The 20,861-nt window shown below is 43.6% G+C and overlaps 1 protein-coding gene across 1 annotated transcript in view; it reads right to left on the bottom strand.

Annotated features, from left to right (window-relative positions):
- Positions 1 to 20,861, bottom strand: part of INPP5B (inositol polyphosphate-5-phosphatase B) — a 48,994-nt gene that overhangs the window by 9,519 nt on the left and 18,614 nt on the right. Inside the window, 9 exon segments of the mRNA XM_036256264.1 lie at positions 852 to 987; positions 2,060 to 2,169; positions 4,231 to 4,342; positions 6,030 to 6,217; positions 7,104 to 7,220; positions 7,562 to 7,676; positions 8,637 to 8,738; positions 9,563 to 9,730; positions 11,335 to 11,431. Coding sequence (XP_036112157.1) covers positions 852 to 987; positions 2,060 to 2,169; positions 4,231 to 4,342; positions 6,030 to 6,217; positions 7,104 to 7,220; positions 7,562 to 7,676; positions 8,637 to 8,738; positions 9,563 to 9,730; positions 11,335 to 11,431 — 1,145 coding nt within the window.

The following is a 20,861-nucleotide window of genomic DNA, read 5'->3' as shown; positions in this document are numbered from 1 at the left end:
AAGTCACCGAAGAAGAGATACAAACAGGGAATAAATGAAAAGATGTTCAACTTCACTAGTAATCAGGGAGATGTAATCTAAAATAATAAAGTATCTTCTTCTTTTGGCTCACTGTGTTGGTAGAAATTTAAAAGACTGGCCAGGGTGTGGGAAAATAAGCTCCTACATGGTTGGCAGAAGTGTAAAATGGTAAAAATTGTTGAGAGAATAATTTAGCAAAATCTAATAAATGTAAACTAAATTTTTCATTGAACCACTAACTTCACCTCTAGGGATTTCATTCCATAGAAATACACTGGCACACAAAGATATACTGCAGGGTGGTCACCACAGCACTGTATGTAACAGCAAAACTTTGGAAACAACTTCAATGATCATCAATATATACATTTATGGTTCATCCATATTGTGGAGTATTTTGAAGCCTTTAGAAATATCAAGGGAGCCCTGCCTTCGGTGTCATGTAAAGATTTCCTGAGATGCAGTCAGTGGGGGGAAAAAGATATTCTCAGAACAACATGCATAATACAATCTCTTTTACAAAAATGGAAAAGGCTCTAAAAACATCATCTATGTTATCTACAGAATACTGACACACATTTGCAAATGCACGGAAAAAGGTCTGGAAAGATACAGTCCAAAAAGTAAAGAGGGACTTCCCTGTATGCAGAAGCATGTAGTAGTAGGACATCAAAGCAATTACGAATTAAATTGAAATTAAAACAGTTTTTAAAAGAGCTTCATCACACTCAAGGGAGGAGGAAGACACCAGAAAGACAAAGGCGGTCCCGGTGGTGGGAACCTATTATTCCCTACAGAACGATTACAACAGGCATCAGCTGCCCACCTACCCCAATATCAAACACTGAGCTGACAGGCTTGTGGTCACTGGTCTTCAGGGCCATGTGGCTCTGGTAACTCAGCTGGGTAATGTTCTTCCCTTTCCAGAGGATCCGGTCACACCAGGCAGGAGCACGACACTTCTCACTGAAATGCAAAGTCCACACTGGGGGCCTTCACAGGCACAGCAGCACCCACTGCCTGGATAGCACCCTGGCTCAGCTAGGGGATGACTGGGCAGAGCCTTCCAGTCCATGCTGCCCAGTGATCTGAGAGGTTAGGAACTATCTGGGTTCACCAAGATCTAACATGTATCCTGTGTATCATCCAAAACTTCAGAATGACTCCCTGCTCTTTAGCCTCCTAGGAGGATGAAGTGAGTCAAAAGACAATCTGTCAGTAAGTACTCTATGGTTCTTACAAGATGGTGGCTAAAACAAACTTTGAATTCCTACTGCCTGGGTTCAAATCCTGGCTCTATACTTGCCTGCCTGGAAGGCTCTTTAATTTTTTAATGCCTCCGTTCCCTGATCTATAAAGTGAGAATAATAGCCCTGGCCGGTTTGGCTTAGCAGTTATAGCATTGGCCCGTGGACCAATGAGTTGTGGGTTCGATTCTGGTCAAGGGCACATACCTCCATTGAGGTTCGGTCCTGGCCCTGGTTGGGGTCGTGCGGGAGGCTACCAATCAATGTGTCTCTCTCATATCGATGTTTCTCTCTTCCTCTCTCTCCCTCCCACTCTATTTGAAGATAAATGGAAAAATATCCTTGGGTGAGGATTAGAAAATAAAGTGAGAATGATAATCATACCTATTTCTACAGGTTGCTGAAAAGATTAAATGAGATAATACAAGTAAAATGTATCGAATAGGGTGTGGCATACCATAGGCACTAATAAAATATACGAACTACTATTCAATGACCTAGTACAACCTAAGTTAGTTGGAATCATCTTACCACCCCAAGCATAGCTTAAAAGTAAATCAGTCACAAGAATTACTATGGAGCCAACGGCTAAAGCAGTCAAAAAGAAAACATGGAGGAAGGCAGGTTGCTTAATGAGCAGATACTGACAGAAAATGTTCAACCAGAGTACATAACATGGAGAAAAGGTCACAGTAAACCTATCTTCTTCTTTTTAGGTCCATGAGGGCAAGTGCTTCCCTAAATTTCTGGGTTTCCATTTGCTCGATCCCCTGAAGCAACCTCTTTCCTACCTGGTATCCCACTCATCGGAGCCAGTATCATATTTATAGGTGGGCTGGAATGTGAGCTCGCCTTCTGTGAAGCCTTCAAAGACAGCCTTTGCAGCCACCTGAGTTTTTAGCTATACAAAAGGACGGAAGGGAAAAAAATCAATTTGAAATTCGAACCCTAACTCAAAGGAAAAGGCCCATGAAAAAGCTATTCTGTAAGATCTTTATTTAGTCTTATAGTTTTACATTTTATTTTTTTCCTTTTAACTTTATTAGGGTGGCACTGGTTAATGAAATTATATAGGTTTCAGGTGCACAATTCCACAACACATCATCTGTATACTGTATGGAAGATCTTGAGTTAACTAACTTCTAGGAAAAGGTACCTGTTATACAGTTTTTAAGGCACTTTTTTAGAGTAATCTAAATCCAAGGGGCCTGAGTACCATCTTACTGAGATGTCCCTAAGAGGATTAGGTACCAACAATTTTTCCCTTCTAGATATCAAACACTTCACCTGTGTAACACAGTTGTTTCAATTATACAGAGAGATAAAATTGAATAGAACACGGTCTGGAAAGATACAGTCCAAAAAGCAACGGGGAACTTCCATGTATGTAGAAATATATAGTAGAAATACACCAAACCAATTATGATTTAAATTTAAATTTAAATTAAAAGCCACTTTTAAAAGAAGCTTGTCCAGTTAGTTATATGAACTGAAGGAAGCTATGCGCCTTGATTTTCTCATCTGTAAATTTTGGACTTACAATAGAATCTGCTTCACAGGATTGTTGGAAAAATGAACTGTCAACTTAGAACAGTGCCTGACACATTACGATAAATAGCATCCTTCCTAGTGCACTAACTCTAGGAGTTAGTTCCTTCCAGATCACACTCTCAGCAAGAGATGGAAACACAGGTGCTCCTGCCTAGCCCCCAGCACCCACTGGGCACTAAGTGGACTGGCAAAGAACGGTCAGCTCTAATGTAGGAGACAACTGTTGCCAAATTCCCCAACATGTGAATTCCTAATATAAACTATTAAAGAAAAAGCAACAATCAATAGTAAACATTTAGGTATTAAGGTAAGCTGATGCTTCTTGAATGGATATATATTGACCTTAAAACCAGCTGGAAAGCAGAGGACACCCAAAACAGGTACTATTACTTGAGGAAAGACTAGAAAAGAAGGCAAGATGAGATGAGTATTAAACTCCCAGGAAAATTAGAATGCCTCAGTCCAGAGTACCATGGCAATAAACAGACAGTTATAGAATAGAATAGAATAGAATAGAATAGAATAGAATAGGGTAGAGTAGAGTAGAATAGAATGCTGAAATGGGTATTAAAGAGAATAAAAGTAAGTTACCAAAGAAAACAGCTACAGACAAAAAAACATAGGTTAATAAAAAGATTATTCCATAAAGAAAGACATAAAGTTGAGGTTTTTTCCTGCAATTGATCTACACAGGGGGGGAAAAGATAACAGAAAGATTTAGATGAATGAATACTAAGATTATTAAAAGGGGGATACAGACTAAAAAGAAAAAGGACCTTAACATTCCGAACAATTCTGAACCCTGGAACCGTTTTTAAAGCTATTGAGGAGTAGCCTGAAGGAAGTCAGAAACTGATTTCTCTTGTCCTGTGAAATGCTCATGCTCTGAGACAGAAATGCTAACCCAAACAACGGTGGCAGAAAAACAGGTTACAGAACTGAGTCCCATTGGAAGTGAAGAAGCCACTCAGGAAAAAGAGTTGCCATTCACACTGGACCAGTGTCGGGAGGAGAAGGATATGGGAACAGAAAGCAAGCATATTTTAAAACATTAGAAGATAATTTTAAATATACCAAGTATCTTATTTATGTGAAGTCTGGTAGCCCCTAAGTCCCAACTTGAATGAATGAATGAATGAGCACATATAAGAGGGAAGGAGGGAGGGAGGGAGGGAGGGAGAGAGACCACAGTCCTGCTCCCAAGGCAGACAAGGCACTTCACGGGACAAGCCAGTGGGGAGACAGCTATGGAAGAGAGAAATGCAGATGAAAGAAAGATGTGACTGGACATCAGGTCCTCTGGGAAACCTCCCAAGCCGAGGAGGAAGAGGCTGAGTTGGGAAGCCAGGCTTTTCTATGCCCTCACAGTTTGGGGACAGCTGCCTGAGAGGACACAGGTGGCCATCTGTACCTGGTCATACTCATACAGGGTTTGAAAGGCCTTCTCTTCGATGAGCTTTTTCACTTTTTCCACATCCAGCTCTTCTATCCTGTAGTTGAGGTCCCCCAGCCACAAGATCACACTGTGAGGACAGAGCACAAAGGTCACAGGGTTTAGTAGGACTTTACCCGTCTTATCCAGTGGGCTTCGCATAGAAGGCCCCTGAGGCTCAGCCTCTTGGGAGCTGGGTGTGGAAGTGACTCAGCTGCTCAGGAAATCTCTCTCTCGTCATCCCATTTAATACCACATGTAGCCCTGGCCGGTTTGGCTCAGCGGTTAGAGCGTCGGCCTGCGGTCCTGAGAGACCCAGGTTCGGTTCCCGCTAAGGGCGCGTGCCTCGGTTGCAGTTTGTCCCCGGCCCTGGTTGGTCGTGCGGGTGGCAGCCACTCGATGTGTCCCTTTCACGTCGATGTTTCTCTCTCTCTCTCTCTGTTCCTCTATCTCCCTCCCGCTCTACCTGAACAAAAAAAATGGAAAAATGTCCTCGGGTGAGGATTAAAAAAAAAAAAAACAAAAAAAACCACATGTAACATGCTGCTTAGTCAACTATCTTGGTCCAAGTTCGTTATAAACCACCTTGAATTCTCCTTGACTTTTATTCTTGTACTGTTGGGAAGAGAATCTAATAGGCTCTAAAAGCAAGACAATAATGTACTGTACTTCGTTCCTGGGAAGAGGAAAAAAAGACCAAGCATTGGGAGTCATGCCAATCATCCAGCGACACCAAACTGGATGATGCCACAATACTGCCTCTGCCTCCACACACACTCCAGTCCACAAAGCACACTCTTGGCCTTTGTTTCTCGAGCTGAGTTACTCTGAAACAAAGCTCAACCTTCATAGCAGAATCTGGGTTTAACTACCGCCATAGCATCGGTTGGCTCTTTTTGCTGAGTGTGACAGGTGTTTTACTACACCTGATGCTTTGGGGGAAAAGATAACTGAATGCACCTGGATGACACTGTACATCCCACAAAGCCCAATTCTGCTCTATCAGAAGCCAACAACCATGTCATGGCCAAATGTGCACAGCAGTGCACACACCCCAAAATAAAAGCAGACAAATTGACATGCAAGTGGCAACCTCACACACTAGGATGCTGCCGGTCTAGCAGAATGGAAGACACACTCCCTGCTAGAGTCCCTGGAGAAGGAAAGCCATCCTGTCAGCTTCTAGGACACCAGTGAGCTCAAGACAGTTCCACCATGGCCGCAGGCAGGACGAGAGGCTTGACTCTGTACGCTCCCTGGCAGACATCATGGCCCCAGTGGCTTCTTCCTCTTTATGAAAGAAGTGTTACTTTCAAGTCTGAAATTCTAATATGCCTTGAATTTAGACATATAGGAAGTTTTAGAGATAAACGAAATAAAGAGAATAGACAAAAATTAGCACAAGATGTTCCAAGCAGCTGCAACTCTAGTTGTATAAAGCTGAGGTGTAGACTAACTGAAGGCAGGCGCATGCAGCCATTCTCTATAACATGTGCTTCTGCACAGAGCAGATGTATAACATCCTAAGACATACTTCTAAAACCTGGAGTTGAGATGCTCACCCTTCCGTTGCTTTCAAGGCACACCTGTATTAAAATCTGCCAGATGGTAAGTTAGGAAACTAAACCTTTCCAAGGCTCCTCGTGTAACCGAAAATTGGCTCTGCGTTCCCACGCCGGCAGTGAGCAGCCTCCCCCGTCACCTCCCTAATGAGACAGAGCCCACAACTCGGCACACCGGGCGTCGTGGCCTGTTTTGGGGGAGAAGCCCAGACTCACTCGTGCTTGCTGATGGTGAGAGGGGGAAGGCTTGCATCCGTCTGACAGAACTGCATTCGAGAACAAATGTCTCTGTAGTCCTGGTTCCTCCTCTCATACTCCTCCGTGTGGGCTGCCAAGTGTGAATTCACGACGCAGATGCTGGTGTTGTGGAACTGGAACCTGATCGCCACGCCTCCTTTGTTGCCCTAGGAAAAGGAGCACCCAGGAAATGGTTCACAACTGAACTGTGGCAGCCACCCACAAACATCCAGAGTGTTTTCCCTTAACTAGTCTTCATAGTCACCCTGCGAGGTAGGTAAAGCAGTGTTACGGTCTGCATTTTACAGGTAAGGAAACAAATCCAAGAAGGCAGAATAACTAGCCAGGCCATGGCAAAGCTGAGTCCACTTTCCACTGAATCACAGAAAGCCACACGCTCTCCCTTCTCCACAGGAAGCTCGGCTCTTGCAGTAGACAGAACCTAAAAGCAGGACTTTAATAGTCTCACGAAGCAGCCCTGGCTGGTGGTTAGAGTGGCTGGTGTACCGAAGGGTCAGGGGTTCAGTTCTGGTCTAGGGCACGTACCTGGGTTGCAGGTTCAATCCCTGGCCCTGGTCAGGGGCATGAGGGAGGCAACCAATCGATGTATCTCTCTCGCATCGATGTTTCTCTCTCCCCCCCCCCCACCCTTTCCCCTTCACTCTCTAAAAAGAAACAGAAAAAATATCCTTAGGTGTGCAATGAAAAAAAAATTGCCTCAAGAAGAGGAAATTGCAAATCTTCATCAAAATTCTTTCTTTTCCTTTGTGAGTTTCTGTAACCTATTGCATGGATTAAATGGGAGGATAAACTAGAGGCTCTAGTGTGGAGTAAACACGAGGACCCATACTTGTTGAGCAGATCAGCCAGCAATTCCCTAAAATACAAGTTGTAAATGGTCTGCTCAATCTAGTCCTGCGTGAGGGTACAATTAATTGATAAATACCAGCATCCTCAAACTGGGACACATACAGTCAAGGTGTCATGAGAAGTGGGGCCAAAACCGTAGGGATCAAGGCCCTCAGTGTGCCAAACATACCGCGGAGAACTCACCATCCTCCCCATGACTCCTGTCCCCACGGTCTCAGCTTCCACCTCTGAGATGTGCGCTGCATGTTCCTGTTTGACATATAACAGCAACATAATCCCAACCAGTCGGATGAGCTTCACCTGGAAAACAGAGCCAAACATTCAAGCCATGGCCTTCAACAGAAGTGGAAAACAGGAATAAATACCCCAAAGGAAAATCGGCCTCAAAGCTGGCTGAGAGTATTGATGTATCTCCTCCACATGAGGACCCAGAACAATCACCTGTTCCACTCACACTACTGACAACCTAAACAGCTTACAAGTGCCCAAACCTGCATCTTCCCCACCCACAGGTGCCTCTTCTGAAGGACCTAGAACTTTTCAGGGGTAATTAGGACTGGCTTAGGGAAAAGGTAAAACTGTGTCTTAGAATTTCCCCGCAAGGTAACCTAAAATTCAAACGTCCCTGACTCCTCTCTTACCTTTGCATATTTGGCATCTGGATGGAGACTCTCTGATACAGCTTTAAACCACTCTTCCTCCTTTGGGGTATCATGGAAGAAAAAGGCCTCCTTACTCAGGTCCAGCTCCTGGAAACTGTAAGAGAAGCAAGCAGTCAGTAGAGAAAGGTGGCGTGCGAGATGACACACCCTCAGATTGGTTTGGGTTCGTAAATCCTAGCTTTCTGGCTAAACTGCAGGACCCTTGAGAGGAAAGAAAAACAAGCACTTAGAGCCGAGGTTGAAATGCTAAGGGACTTACCAGGGCCTTCACAAGCGGCGAGCCTTTTCCTCTTCATGACCAACCTGTGAGTTGGAAGCGTCTGCACTTTACACCTGAGATCACAAGTTCACACAAGCACCGGGTGGCAAATGAGTTCAAACCTAGGTCTACATACATTCCAAAGTCTATCTAGGTCTTTCCACTTGAGCACACGGGCGGCTTTGCCCCTCCCCATCGACAGTGCCCAGTATAGTGGCAGGAGGATAGTAAGTGTGAAACAGAAAGGGCTGGCTGATGGGGGTCTTTCTTTGACTTTTTCTTTCTTTTTTTTTTTTTTTTAAATAAACTAACCTTCCTTCCCTGGCAAAAGATATTTCTGCTTCGGACCAACAGAGTGTTGACTGTCTAAGTAATGAAAGTCAGTTCCAAGCACAGTGATTTTAACAGAGGACTGTACTACAAATTCTATACGAGCGTTTCAATGCCAAGCGCGTCGCTTGAATCATGCCAGGAATGTGTTTACTATGAGGAAGAGCATCAGACAGAGAAGCAGCTGTCCTTAAGCACACGCTCATTTATTCTTCAATTCGTTCACTTGCTGTGAAGACTCAGGTGTAGACGGGGCTGGGCAAAAGTAGGGTGTGGGCAAAACCAGGTTTACAGTTGTATGCAAAACAAGTTTATTCTTGTATTATTATGTATTAATTGTTGTACTGGTTTCCATATGGAAAACTGTAAACCTACTTCGCCCACCCCTGTATTGATGTCCCCATCCCTTCAACCACAGTGATACGTTTCTGAGAATGCACAGACGACTGGAAGAGAAGCACTCACCCTACACAGTATACATCTGGGGCCTGGATACCATGACTTAGCCAGGGACTGAGGCATTCTTTGGGGGACTGTCCATTCACATTGTATGTTCCCACGAAAAACCTGTTACCAAAGAGAATCAATCAGTCACTCAAGAGGACTATGGAGACGACGGAAACACATTTTAACACATAAGAAATGTCACATCTAACCTAGACCAATGACTGCAGACTGCTGTGATATTTGTTGTTTTTGTGATAACTTCAAGCAGTACAGGCCTACTCTGAACATTCCGAGTACTTAGCTCTAACAGCCATTAGAGAGCTGTAACCCACAAAATGATTCTTTACCCTGCGTATGCTGCAGAAATAAAAAGTACCTTGGTAATTACTTTCAGAAGAAAAGCAACAACAGTGTTCACCATAATTGACTATTTCTATCCCTAGAAGCAATATTACTTTGTCTCATGGTCGCAATGCAGTACTTTAAAAAGACCTAGCAGAATCATGCAATCTTGATTCAGTTAACTTTCAATAATCCTACCTAAAAAGATTACCAAACACTAACTTAGTTTTATTAAGTTCAATTTAAGTGTCTTTCTTCAAAGGCGCAGAATGACCAAAGGCTACACCAATGTCAGGATATCGTTCCTTCTTTTGGACCCATACAGCTCTTCAAATATTTCTGTAACTATTTGCAAGCAGGGCCTCTCCCACTGTCCCACACCCACCACAGTGCCTGGCCAGAAAAGTCACAGAATAAATGCCTGCTAATGAACAGTGAAAGAAATCACTCTTCCTTAGAAAATGATGGGAGAGATTCTGTAGTAGGATTCTGTAGTAGGATTCACTTCCAAATCCAGGGTATTGGGGTGGAGGTACGTGCTTACATTTCAGAGAGCTGAACGATCATTTTCCTTCGAAAAAGTCTAAGCCCCAGTTAGCTACCTGAAGTTCTGGATATAAGTATAATCCTCTTCTTTCTGCACCAGATGTGATTTCACTAATGTATCTCGCAGTCCAAATTTCTGCATCGACAAAATATGAGCTTTGTCTGATACTGTGATAGTGGAGGAGCGAACCATGTCAGTAATTTCCGACTTGGATATATTCTGTCTATAAAAACAAAAAATATTTTTATCATATTTTGATGACTCCTTCATGACAAAATACATACATATAAAGCTAGACGTTTCCACACACAAGCATCTGAGTCAGAGAAGATGAAAGGAGACTAAAGTAAAACTTATTTGCTAAAACAACACTATTTCTATGTGCAATTAAGTAAACGTATGTTATTCATTATATAGTACATTAGTCCAGAGATTTTCTGATAATAAATTCATAGATTCTCATAGACCAGAAGGGGACCTTGAAGATATTTCAAGTGAGAAAAATGAGACCCAGGGTCATCAATGATTCACCCAGCTGGATGGTGACAGAGCACCTCACATAACAAGACTATGAAACAATCCAGCCTTGGCTGTGTGGCTCAGATGGTTGGAGCATCGTCCCATGCACCAAAAGGTTGTGGGTTGGATTCCTGGTCAGGGCATATAGTTAGGTTGTGGGTTCGACCCCCAATCAGTGCATACGGGAGGCAATCAATCAATGTTTCTCTCCCATATCGATGTTTCTCCCCCTCCTTTCCTCTCTCTCTAAAAATCAAAAACATATCCTTGGGTGAGGATTAAAACATAATAATAAATAAAACAGTCCAGATCCTTTGACTTGATAATTCTACTGTATCTCTATTCCTCAGGAATAATCCCCCCCGAAAAAAAGGCAATGAAAATCTGTATATCATTATTTGTATAGTTTTAATAGTCATACTAAAAATGATTCAAATGCCAACTTTAAATGTAAATAAAATTTGACATTTACCTAATAGAATCATAATAATAGATCCAGAAACTTTTGTTGAAAATCACTTAATGAATTAAGATATATAAAACACCTGATGTACCCTGGCTGGTTTTGCTCAGTGGTTAGAGTGTCGGCCCGTAGACCAAAGAGTCGTGGGTTCAATTCCAGTCAAGGGCACATACCTCGGTTGCAGTTCAGTCCCCGGCCCTGGTCGGGGTTATGCAGGAGGCAGCCAATCGATGTGTCTCTCTCACATTGATGCTTCTCTCTCTCTCCCTCCCTCACTCCCTCCCTCTCTCTTTCTTAAAAAGAAATCAATAACAAAACATTTAATTGAAAAAAAAAAAAAAGAAAGTAGTGTTGTCTTGACCAGAAGATTCTGGCTATGATCAGTAGGGGGAACTAGAGTACAAACTAAATATAACAACCCATCAGAAGAAAGAAAGGAGTAAATAAAAACGGATAAAAGAAGACTCTTCAGAGTCAGGAAATCCCTAAAAGAATGGGAGAGAGAAAGCAAAATGTATCTAATCTACATTTCTGAGGGAGAGTTAGACTGCTAGTTTCAAATCTTAGATCTGTTACTTGTGGTTCTAGATCTTCCGTGAGTTTTATAACCTCTCTCCCTTAGCTGTAAGACAGGCACAATAATGTCACCTACCTCTCAGGTTAAAATAAGATAATCTATGGAAGTGCATGGTGCCTGGCATACACAGTAAGTGCTGCATAAACATCCAACATCTCTTAGGCCAGCTACCCTGGAACAACTTACATCATGCACAGCAGTGGTTTCGGTCCCACAATGGGGAAAACCTCAGTCCTAAAAGGCAGCAGTGAAGGGAGAGCTGCATTACCTTGCGAGCAAGTTTTCTGGTTTGTCCTGAGCCCGGGAGCTTTGGTCCACAAACAGGCCTTTCCCATTTGGCCTCAAACTGTCCAAGTGAGAACCACCTAAGGGGAGGGAGAAAGAATTAAAACATAGTTACGTATACTCTTACATACACTTACACACTGACCACAGCTCCGCAAGTCATCCTAGGAATTACCGGTAGTCCACATATTGCTTGGAGGCATAGGAAAGGCCCGTGCTCGTGTCTGGGTGAAGCTCCCACAAAGCACACCACGAAGAAAAACTAAAAGTATTTCACCTGGATGTCTGTACTGCTGAAAACAACACAGCGAGTCTGACTCCCCTTTCTTGGAGACAGAGTGCATAATAGAACGAATAAAGCAATGATACCTGCAGACCTAAGTTCTATCACCAGCTCTACTATTTACTGTCCTTCCTTTGGGCAAGTCATCTAACCTCTCTGAGTCTCAGGAACTTGACCTGTCCTGCCTTCCTCACGGGTTTATTGTAGGGATCAAATCCATGGGAGTAAGCACTCTGAAACCACACAACGTAATATAAAGTATAAGATCTTATCACCACGTACTGCAGGTGAGACTTCAGTTCCAAGGAGGAAAGGGCTGGATATCTAAAACTGAAAAGCACCGAAGTACCCTAGAGAATGAGAAGAGCTTGTCGGGGTCAACGAACTGCCTTGAAAACCAAAGAGCCCAAGGACTTAAACCAAGATAATAGAAAAAATCATAATTGGAAAATGAATCTGCCAATAGCTTCTCTGCCCCTTGAAACCCAGATCTCTTGTCAACAGAGAACAGCAATGAAGAGGACACAGAGATGCTACTCCGACACACAAGCTACAAGGAGCACGAGAGTCATGAAACATCACTAAAGAATTTTGCTCTGAAGACTATTACTAAACATGGACTTTTCAACCATGCATTCGCATGATCCAGAAAAAACAAACAAACTTTGGAGTTGAAAAGGAAACACTATCATTTAAAACATGAAAATAATTACATTTCAATGCCTCCAATGGATCACCAAGGCCTTTGCATTTTGCTTCCGAAATGCCTCTCAAATCAATATATTCCTATCCCCAATGTCACTATGCTAGTCCAAGTTACGAACATCTGAAATGCTTCAAAAACCTCAACTAGTCTCCCCATCTCCGTTCTCATCCCACTCTTTCTAACCCAATCTCTATACTGTGGCTAGAGGACTGTTTGAAAAAGGAAATCTGATAGTATCAGTTAAAACCTTTTAAAAGCTCCCCGCTGATTAAACCTACACCCTTAATATGGCACTTTCCAGCGGAGATCCCGCCCACTTCTGGCCCCCTACCTCCTCGAATGCCATATTCAAAGTATATGAACGTTATTGCATTTATACAGGGATCCCCTTGGAAACCAACTTCCCCCTCCCTTTCTCTGCTTTACACAGCTAACTCCTACCCATCCTGTGGCCGGGGGTCAGCAAACTTTTGCGGTAAAGCCTCAGAGAGAAAATGTCCCAGGCGCTATAGGTTACGCAGTCTCTGTCACAACTATTCAACTCTGCCATTACAGTGCAAAAGCAGCCGCGGGCTTGGTGGTATTCCAATAACCCTTCACTTCTGGTCACTGAAACGTGAATATTATATAATTTTCATGTGTCACAACATATTATTCTCTTTTGACTCTTTCAAAAAATTTAAAATGTAAAAACTATTCTTAGTTCACAGGCCGGCAGCAGGCTGGATTTGGTCCACGGACTGTCGTTAGCGCCTGTTGTAGGCCACGTCTTAGAAGCCACTTCTTCTAAGAAGCCTCTCTGACCTCTCCTGGATGGCCAGATGCCCTGTCACTGGTGTTCCCATTCCTCCCTACACTGCTGCCATCATAATCCTCATTGCTGTGTACTGTGACCATTTGGCTCCCCAGAGGGACTGTAAGCTTGCCGAGGACAAGACAACATCTGATTTATTCGTCACTGCATCACCATCATCCAGCACACCAGCCAATACATTATAACCAGTTCAATCCCTCAACAACTCAACAGGAAATACTGGATGCATGTGGATCATATGCGCCTTACATAAATATATAACATCTGAGTCCAAGCCTGCAGTATTCTTTTGGAGTATTTTGGGTCACCTTCTCATTTCTTCAGCATACCACAAAAATAAAGAGAGGGAGAACCAGAGTAGGTTGTTTCTAAAATTCTACGACCCCATGGTTAGTTAATTATTCCTAGAAACCAAATTCCCACTGGATTCCAGCTCTCGCTTTACGCTACGGGGCTCTAAAGCTTAGAGAACCCAGGTATTTGGTTAGTGAACGGCATATGGGGACAACTCAGAATGGTTGAAATCCAGAAAACTGACAATACCGATTGCAGGCGAGGGTGTGGAGCAACAGTAGCTCTCGTTCACACTGGTTGTAGGAATGGAAAATGGTGCAGCCACTTTGGGAGCAGTTTGGCAGTTTCTTACAAAGCTGGACATCGTCTTACCATGTGACCAGCAATCATGCTAAGTATTTACTGATTTGAAGATTTCTGTGTATATAAAAACCTGCATGCAAATAATTCTAGCAGCTTTATTCGTAATCATCAAAAACTAGGAGCAACTAAGATGTCATTCTACAGGTGACTGGATAACCAAACAGTGGTATATCCATATGACGAAATATCATTTAGCAAAAAAGAATGAGGCCCTGGCTGGGTAGCTCAGTTGGTTAGAGTGTCATCCTGATACACCAAGGTTGTGGGTTTGCTCCCTGGTCAGGGCATATGCAAGAATCAACCAATGAATTCATAAATGAGTAGAACAATAAATCGATGCTTCTCTCTCTCTCTCAAATCAACGTTTTTAAAAAAAGAATGAGTTATCAAGCCACAAAAGACCTGGATGAATATTAAATGTACATTGCTAAATAAAAGAAGCCAATCTGAAAAGGCTACACACCACATGATTCCAATTATATAACATTCCAAATAAGACAAAACTATAGAGATGATAAATATATCAGTGGTTGCCAGGGAATAGGAGGAGAGGGGTAAGGATTAAATAAGTGAAGCACAGGGGACTTTTTAGGGCAGTGAAACTATTTTGTAAGTAACTGTAATGGCAGATACATGACATTCTCTGTGGGTTTTAAAACCTATAGAACTTTACAGTACAAAGAATGAACCTTAATGTATGCAAATTTTTTAAAATCATCTCTGAGGTCAGGGGATCCTGGAGTGAAATACAGAAAATGACAAAAGAATCTAACTATATTGTATATGTATGAAACAACTTCACTGAAGGGGACAGAAAAACTGCTTATCTAAGTAACTTTCAAAATGAGTAACATCTGTGAGACTAAAGGCAGAACTGTACATGAGTACTGTCCTCTAGGGGATAATACTGTGGGTTAACAACTCTGACACCATTACACACCTACACTGGAACTGAACAATGAAGTTAATGGATGATGGGTGGTGGGAGCTACGTGTCTCACTGTTGGAGTGAGACGTTCCAGATGAGCAAGGGGAGGAAGCTAGCATGATCCAGGTGTGATGAGGTATCAATCGAGTGAGAGGTATCAATATGAACTCATGTCTACCTCAATGTAAATACAGATGGTTACATATAGAAAAGCACACACATACACACAGGTAGGGGTACACACATATACGTCCTTGCTCTGCCAGCGAGGAGGGCCTAGAAGCAGGAACACACCGGTAGCAGTGACCACTTTATGCCTAGGTCTTGGTTTCTAATATCATTCTCCAGTATAAGGAACCAGGGCTCCTTGAGATATGGTTCTTTTAGGAATGGGACAAGAAACGTAAAAGATAAGCCTGGAACAGTACCAGAAAAGAAGGAAGTACTCAATAAACAAAAACCAAAAACCTCACAATGGAGGGGGCATGTCAAAGGGACACAGGAGCCAATTGAAAGAGTGCCAATGGCCACAGTTGGAACAATTTGAACAACAAAATAAAAAATCAATATTAGATTATAATTCAAAGTATAAAATAAATACCCATCAGTCCACACTGACAAAAACAATCGAATAAAAAATGAATAGAGGAGCCCTGGCCGGTTTGGCTCAGTGGTTAGAGCATCGGCCTGCGGTCCCAACAGACCTGGGTTCGGTTCCCGCTAAGGGCATGTACCTTGGTTACAGTTTGTCCCCGGCCCTGGTTGGGTTGTGCGGGTGGCAGCCACTCGATGTGTCCCTTTCACGTCAATGTTTCTCATTCTCTCTCTTCCTCTCTCTCCCTCCCACTCTATCTGAACAAAAGATCGAAAAATGTCCTCAGGTGAGGATTAAAAAAAAAAAAATGAATAGAGGAAAAAAGATAAATCTCCTATGAAGAGTTCCGAGTTATTCAGGCAAACATTCTGTATGCAAGGAGGTGGAGCGCAGTACCCCACGCACAGGCATGGGCTGCACAGCGACGTTATTCCGAAGCGGACGGCATGGAAAGGGGTAAAGAGGCCAACTACAGTGGGGACACCCGGCCAACATGACCTCAGCCAGGCGATTAAGGTTCACATCGCAGCGGTAAGGCACGTGGACAGCACACCCTTGATATGACGTGATGAGAATGAGACCTCACTGCCGTCATCTTCCTCCCCAAACCTGCTATCCCAGTCTAACCGTGAAAAAAACCCCGAGCAGATCCAAACTGAGGGTCATTCTACAAACTACCTGACCAGCACTCCTCACAACTGTCAAGGTCACCGAAAACAAGGACAGTCTGAGAAACAGCCGCAGCCTAGAGAAGCCTAAGGAGACGTGATGACGAAATATGATGTGGTCACCTAGGTGGGGCCCTAGATCAGAAAAAGGACATTAGGTAAAAACTAAGAAAATCTGAATAAAATATGAACTTCAGTTCATAATAATATATCAATATTGGTTCATTAATCGTGAAAGATGTGTCATAACTAATGTAAGACGGGGAACTGAGTGTGGGATCTATATGGATCTCTTGTACTAGCCTCACAATTTTTCTGAAAACCTAAAACTATTCTACAATAGCATTTATTGTCTTGGGTTTTTGTTGTTGTTTTTTTAAGGCATGTTGGAGACTGAACTCAAAACTCTGTGAAAGGCTTATCTCATCTCTGCTTCACCTCCAACCCTCCGCAGCTGGGCCTCTGTTCCCTGTTACAGTAAGTCCTTACTTCAGGTCATCAACAGGTTCTTTGAAACTATGCCTTTAAGCAAAATGACATAAGAAAACCAGTTTTACTATCTACTAGTCAGTGCTGGAGTTAAGTGCCTACGGCATATCTGGTCACAAAAACGCCAAACTTCTCAATAAATACCCAGCAGCTCAGGGTGCAAGGCAGGGACCCACCTGGGACAGGACGACCTTCCAGGGCCGTTCACTCCCACCCCTACACCCGACGGGGGCAGTTTAGGCACCCAATTCACCTCACATGCCCATCTTCAGGATATGCGGGGCCCACGCAGTCATGGGGAGAACACCCACACAGTCATGGGGAGAACATGCAAACTCCTCATAGACAGCGGCCCTGTCAAGGAATCGATTTCCCCCCTCATCAATATTAGAATGAAATGATGTTGAACGAAACGTTATTCACGAACCTGCTATACTCCCCTGCAACTGCTTGTGTTAGGGTTACTCATAACCCTCGGGTTGCCCAGTCCAGGGGTCAATTTCCAGTTTCCAGCTAAGTCCACTTCAACCTCTTGGGCAGCACTTGATAAATGACCACTCCCTCTCCAGTCAGTACTTTCTTTTGTCCTTGAAGATGCCTGTTTTTCTCCACCCACCCTCCCCCTCCCCCCCAGGAATGACTCTAGGCAAGGCCATCTCTTCTCCAGCTACACTCTTTCTCATCTAGGTGATCTCATCGTTTTAAAAACCACCCCCAGGTCAACAGTAAAAGTTAAAAAAAAATGTTTTTTAAAATATCACCTCCAGGCCCTGGCTAGGCAGCTCAGTTGGTTAGAGCACCCCCCTCCCCACATGCTAAGGTTGTGGATTCAATTCCCGGTTAGGACACATACAAGAATCAACCAATGAATGCATAAATAAGTAGAACAACAAATGAATGATTCTCTCTCTCTCTCTCTCTCTCCCCCCCCTTTCCTCTCCCTCTAAAATCAATAAAGTGGAATTTGCGTTTCTGAAAAAAAATAAAATAAAAGTAAAAATAAAAACCACCTCCAGCCCAGCCAGTATGGCTCAGTAGCTGACCCATGCACCAAGAGGTCGCTGGTTTGATTCCCGATCAGGGCACATGCTTGGGTTTTGGGCTCCCTCCTCAATGAGGGGTGCGCAGGAGGCACCCGATTGATGTTTCTCTCTCATTGATGTTTCTGTCTCTCTCTCCCTCTCCCTTCCTCTCTGAAAATCAATAAAAACATTTTTTTTTCCTTAAACAAAAAACACAACACCTCCATGCTGATCATTCCCAAATTTACATCTCCAGCCTGGACCTTTCACATGAGCTCTAGATTCTTATTCTGCTTCCCCCCCTTAGTCTTGTTCATCTTAGTGAATGGCACCATCATTCGACCAGCTTCTCAAAATTAAAAACTAAGACTTACTGGTGACTCCTCTTTTTCCCTCCTTATACCCACATCCGATTCATCAGCAATTCAGGCAGGTTCTACCTTCAAAAACATTTCTGGAAGTTCTCACCAAGACTACAACAGCTGCTTCCCAACTGCTGTTGATCTTGCACACGTATACTCCCATTGATAGTTTTCCAGATAGCAGCCAGAGTGAATCAGATAAAAGAAAGTATATCACTCTATCAGATGAAGTTACGTCCCTGCTTAAAACTTCCAAATAGCTTTCCCGGCACTCAGAGTTGAACAGAGTTGACAGGGCCCTACCTACCCTGGCTCCAGCCTTTCTGGCCTCACCTACTGCGCTCTCTGCTGAAAGTCACTCAGTCTCATTTTGCCACACCTCTCTTTTTGCTATTCCTGGAACATGTCAAGCTCATTCAAACTCAGGGACTTTGCTCTTGCTAGTCCCTCTGCCTGGAATGCTTTTCCTCCGGATCCCTGAGTTGCCCACTCTGTTTCACTCAGGCCCCTGCTCAAAGGTCAGAAACTCTCTCTGACACCCAACCTAAGCAGGCCCCCACCACCCCACATCACCTTAGCCCTTACTCCAGAGGTTCCTGAGCTTTCCGGGTCACAGTACCCTTAATGTCTCAATACTTTTTTTCAAAGTGCCTCCCAGCCAAAACAAATACCTAACAGTTCTGTTTAAATTAAATAGTAAGGGCCACCCAGCGGGTGTGGCTCAGTGGTTGAGTGTCGACCCATGCACCAAGAGGTCGCTGGTTCGATTCTCGGTCAGGGCACCAGGGTTGCAGGCCAAACCCCCAGTGGTTGGCATGCCAGAGGCAGCCAGTCGATGTTCTCTCTCATCGATAATTCTCTCTCTCTCCCTCTCCCTTCCTCTCTCTCTCTAATATCAATAAAGAGAAATAAATAAATAGAAAGGGTCAATTAAATTACTAAGTATTTAAGCCCTAATAACTGAGTAGCAGTTTGAAAATATAATACACATAATTTGAAAGAATAATATTTCTATTTCATTTTAAATGACCACAATTACTTGCAAATGAAATGTGTGTGCCTGTGGGTACCACACAACTGCTCAAACACTGGAATTGGACTGAACACCACACGCAACATTCCACACTGATCTTTTTTTTAAATCCTTACCCAAGGATATCTCTCCATTGATTTTCAAATAGAGTGGGAAGAGGAAGAAAAGGAGAGAGAGGGAAACACCAACATTAGAGAGACACATCAATAGGTTGCCTCCACACGACCCTAATCAGGGCTGGGGATCAAAATGCAACTGAGGTACGTGCCCTTGACTGGAACTGAACCCAAGACTCATTGGTCGCCCTGGCCGGTTTGGCTCAGCGGTTACAGCATTGGCCTGCGGTCCAGAGAGACCCAGGTTCAGTTCCTGCTAAGGGCGCGTACCTCGGTTGCAGTTTGTCCCCGGCCCTAGTTGGGTTGTGCGGGTGGCAACCACTCGATGTGTCCCTTTCACGTCGATGTTTCTCTCTCTCTCTCTCCCTCCCACTCTATCTGAACAAAAAATAGAAAAATGTCCTTAGGTGAGGATTAAAAAAAAAAAAAAAAAAGACTCATTGGTCCGTGGGCCAATGCTCTAACTGCTGAGCCAAACCAGCCAGGGCTTCACATTGATTTTTGCATGGTACTTATTTTTGACCACTAAAAACCCAGCTTTAAAAGATATGATGTTACTGCCCTGGCTGGCATGGCTCAGTGGTTAGAGTGTCAGCCTGTGCACCAAAGGGTCATGGGTTCGATTCCTCGTCAAGGACATGGACCTGGATTGCAGTTCAATCCCCAGCCCTGGCTGGGGTGCATGTGGGAAGCAAGCAATGGATGTGTCTCTCTCACATCAATGTTTCTGTCTGTCTGTCTCTCTCTCTCTCCCTCCCTCCCTCCTTTCCATTCTCCCTAAAAATCAACGGAAAAAAATCCTCTGGTGAGGATTAACAACAAAAAACAAAAAATATACGATGTTATCAAAAGGAATGCATCAACATCTAATGTTGAAAGGTGAATAACCTTGGGCTAAATGTTGTGTTTACCTTCAAAATGTTGAAGTTCCCACAGTGTCCCTGTGAGTTCACTGCAGAGCCCCAGGGTATGCCTGCAAACAGTCTGGGAACCTGCTACTTATATTTTTCCTGCGAGTACTAATACTGGTTGATGTTTTATCTTATACGTATTCAGTGCTTTATTGGATGCTATTTCCACTGAAATGTAAGCTCTATGAGGCAGGGGCTTTATTTTCTTTATGCTATTTCCTAGGGACCAGGAACAGCATCTGGTACATGGCAGGTACTCAATGTTTTAAGTGCATGAAAGTATCAGGAAACAAGTTGAAGTCTAGCTCTACCATCACTTTCCTGCGTGACAAGTTAGTTCCTCTCTTTGGGTCGTAGTTTATTCATCTATAAAGTAGGAACTTTAATATAAATATCTCATGGGGCTTTATAATATGCAAAGGCAAACCAAGATATAAGAGCTCTGTTTCTGCATATCGGTGTTTTCCATGGACTCAGGATTATTTTTCTTTTTATTTTTTTGAGTAGTTCCTACTAACAGCCAGACTGAAAGGACAATGGTCAGCTCAGTGAGGTCCGTAAGTGGGCAGTGTCCCGAGCGGAAATCGCCTTGCAGACCTGCATCTCGTCTGTGCTCTCACACTGCGTCTGTCTCAGGACTCGGTCCAGCAGGGACTGGAACACTTCATTCCTCTCTCTACGTATGGAAACTGTAAGGCATGATTTGGGAATTTCCAGCCACCAGCAGCCTTCACGGAATCTTTCCTCTCCTGAATCTGGCACGGAAACAGTTCTTTACCAAACTGGCCACCACAGAGCCCCTCTCCGGCCACAGCTTCCTATCCTTCCCTCCTCTCCAGCTTCCCCACTCCAGCTCTGCCCTTTTTCCAACCTCAGACCTCCAATCCTTTGTCACTCAGTCTAAGAGGTGACATCTGGGATTTTCC

This window comes from Molossus molossus, unplaced genomic scaffold, assembly GCF_014108415.1.
Source record: "Molossus molossus isolate mMolMol1 unplaced genomic scaffold, mMolMol1.p scaffold_m16_p_12, whole genome shotgun sequence".
NCBI lineage: Eukaryota > Metazoa > Chordata > Mammalia > Chiroptera > Molossidae > Molossus > Molossus molossus.
Note: the sequence above shows the minus strand (reverse complement) of the source record. Positions and strands in the feature narration are given on the sequence as shown.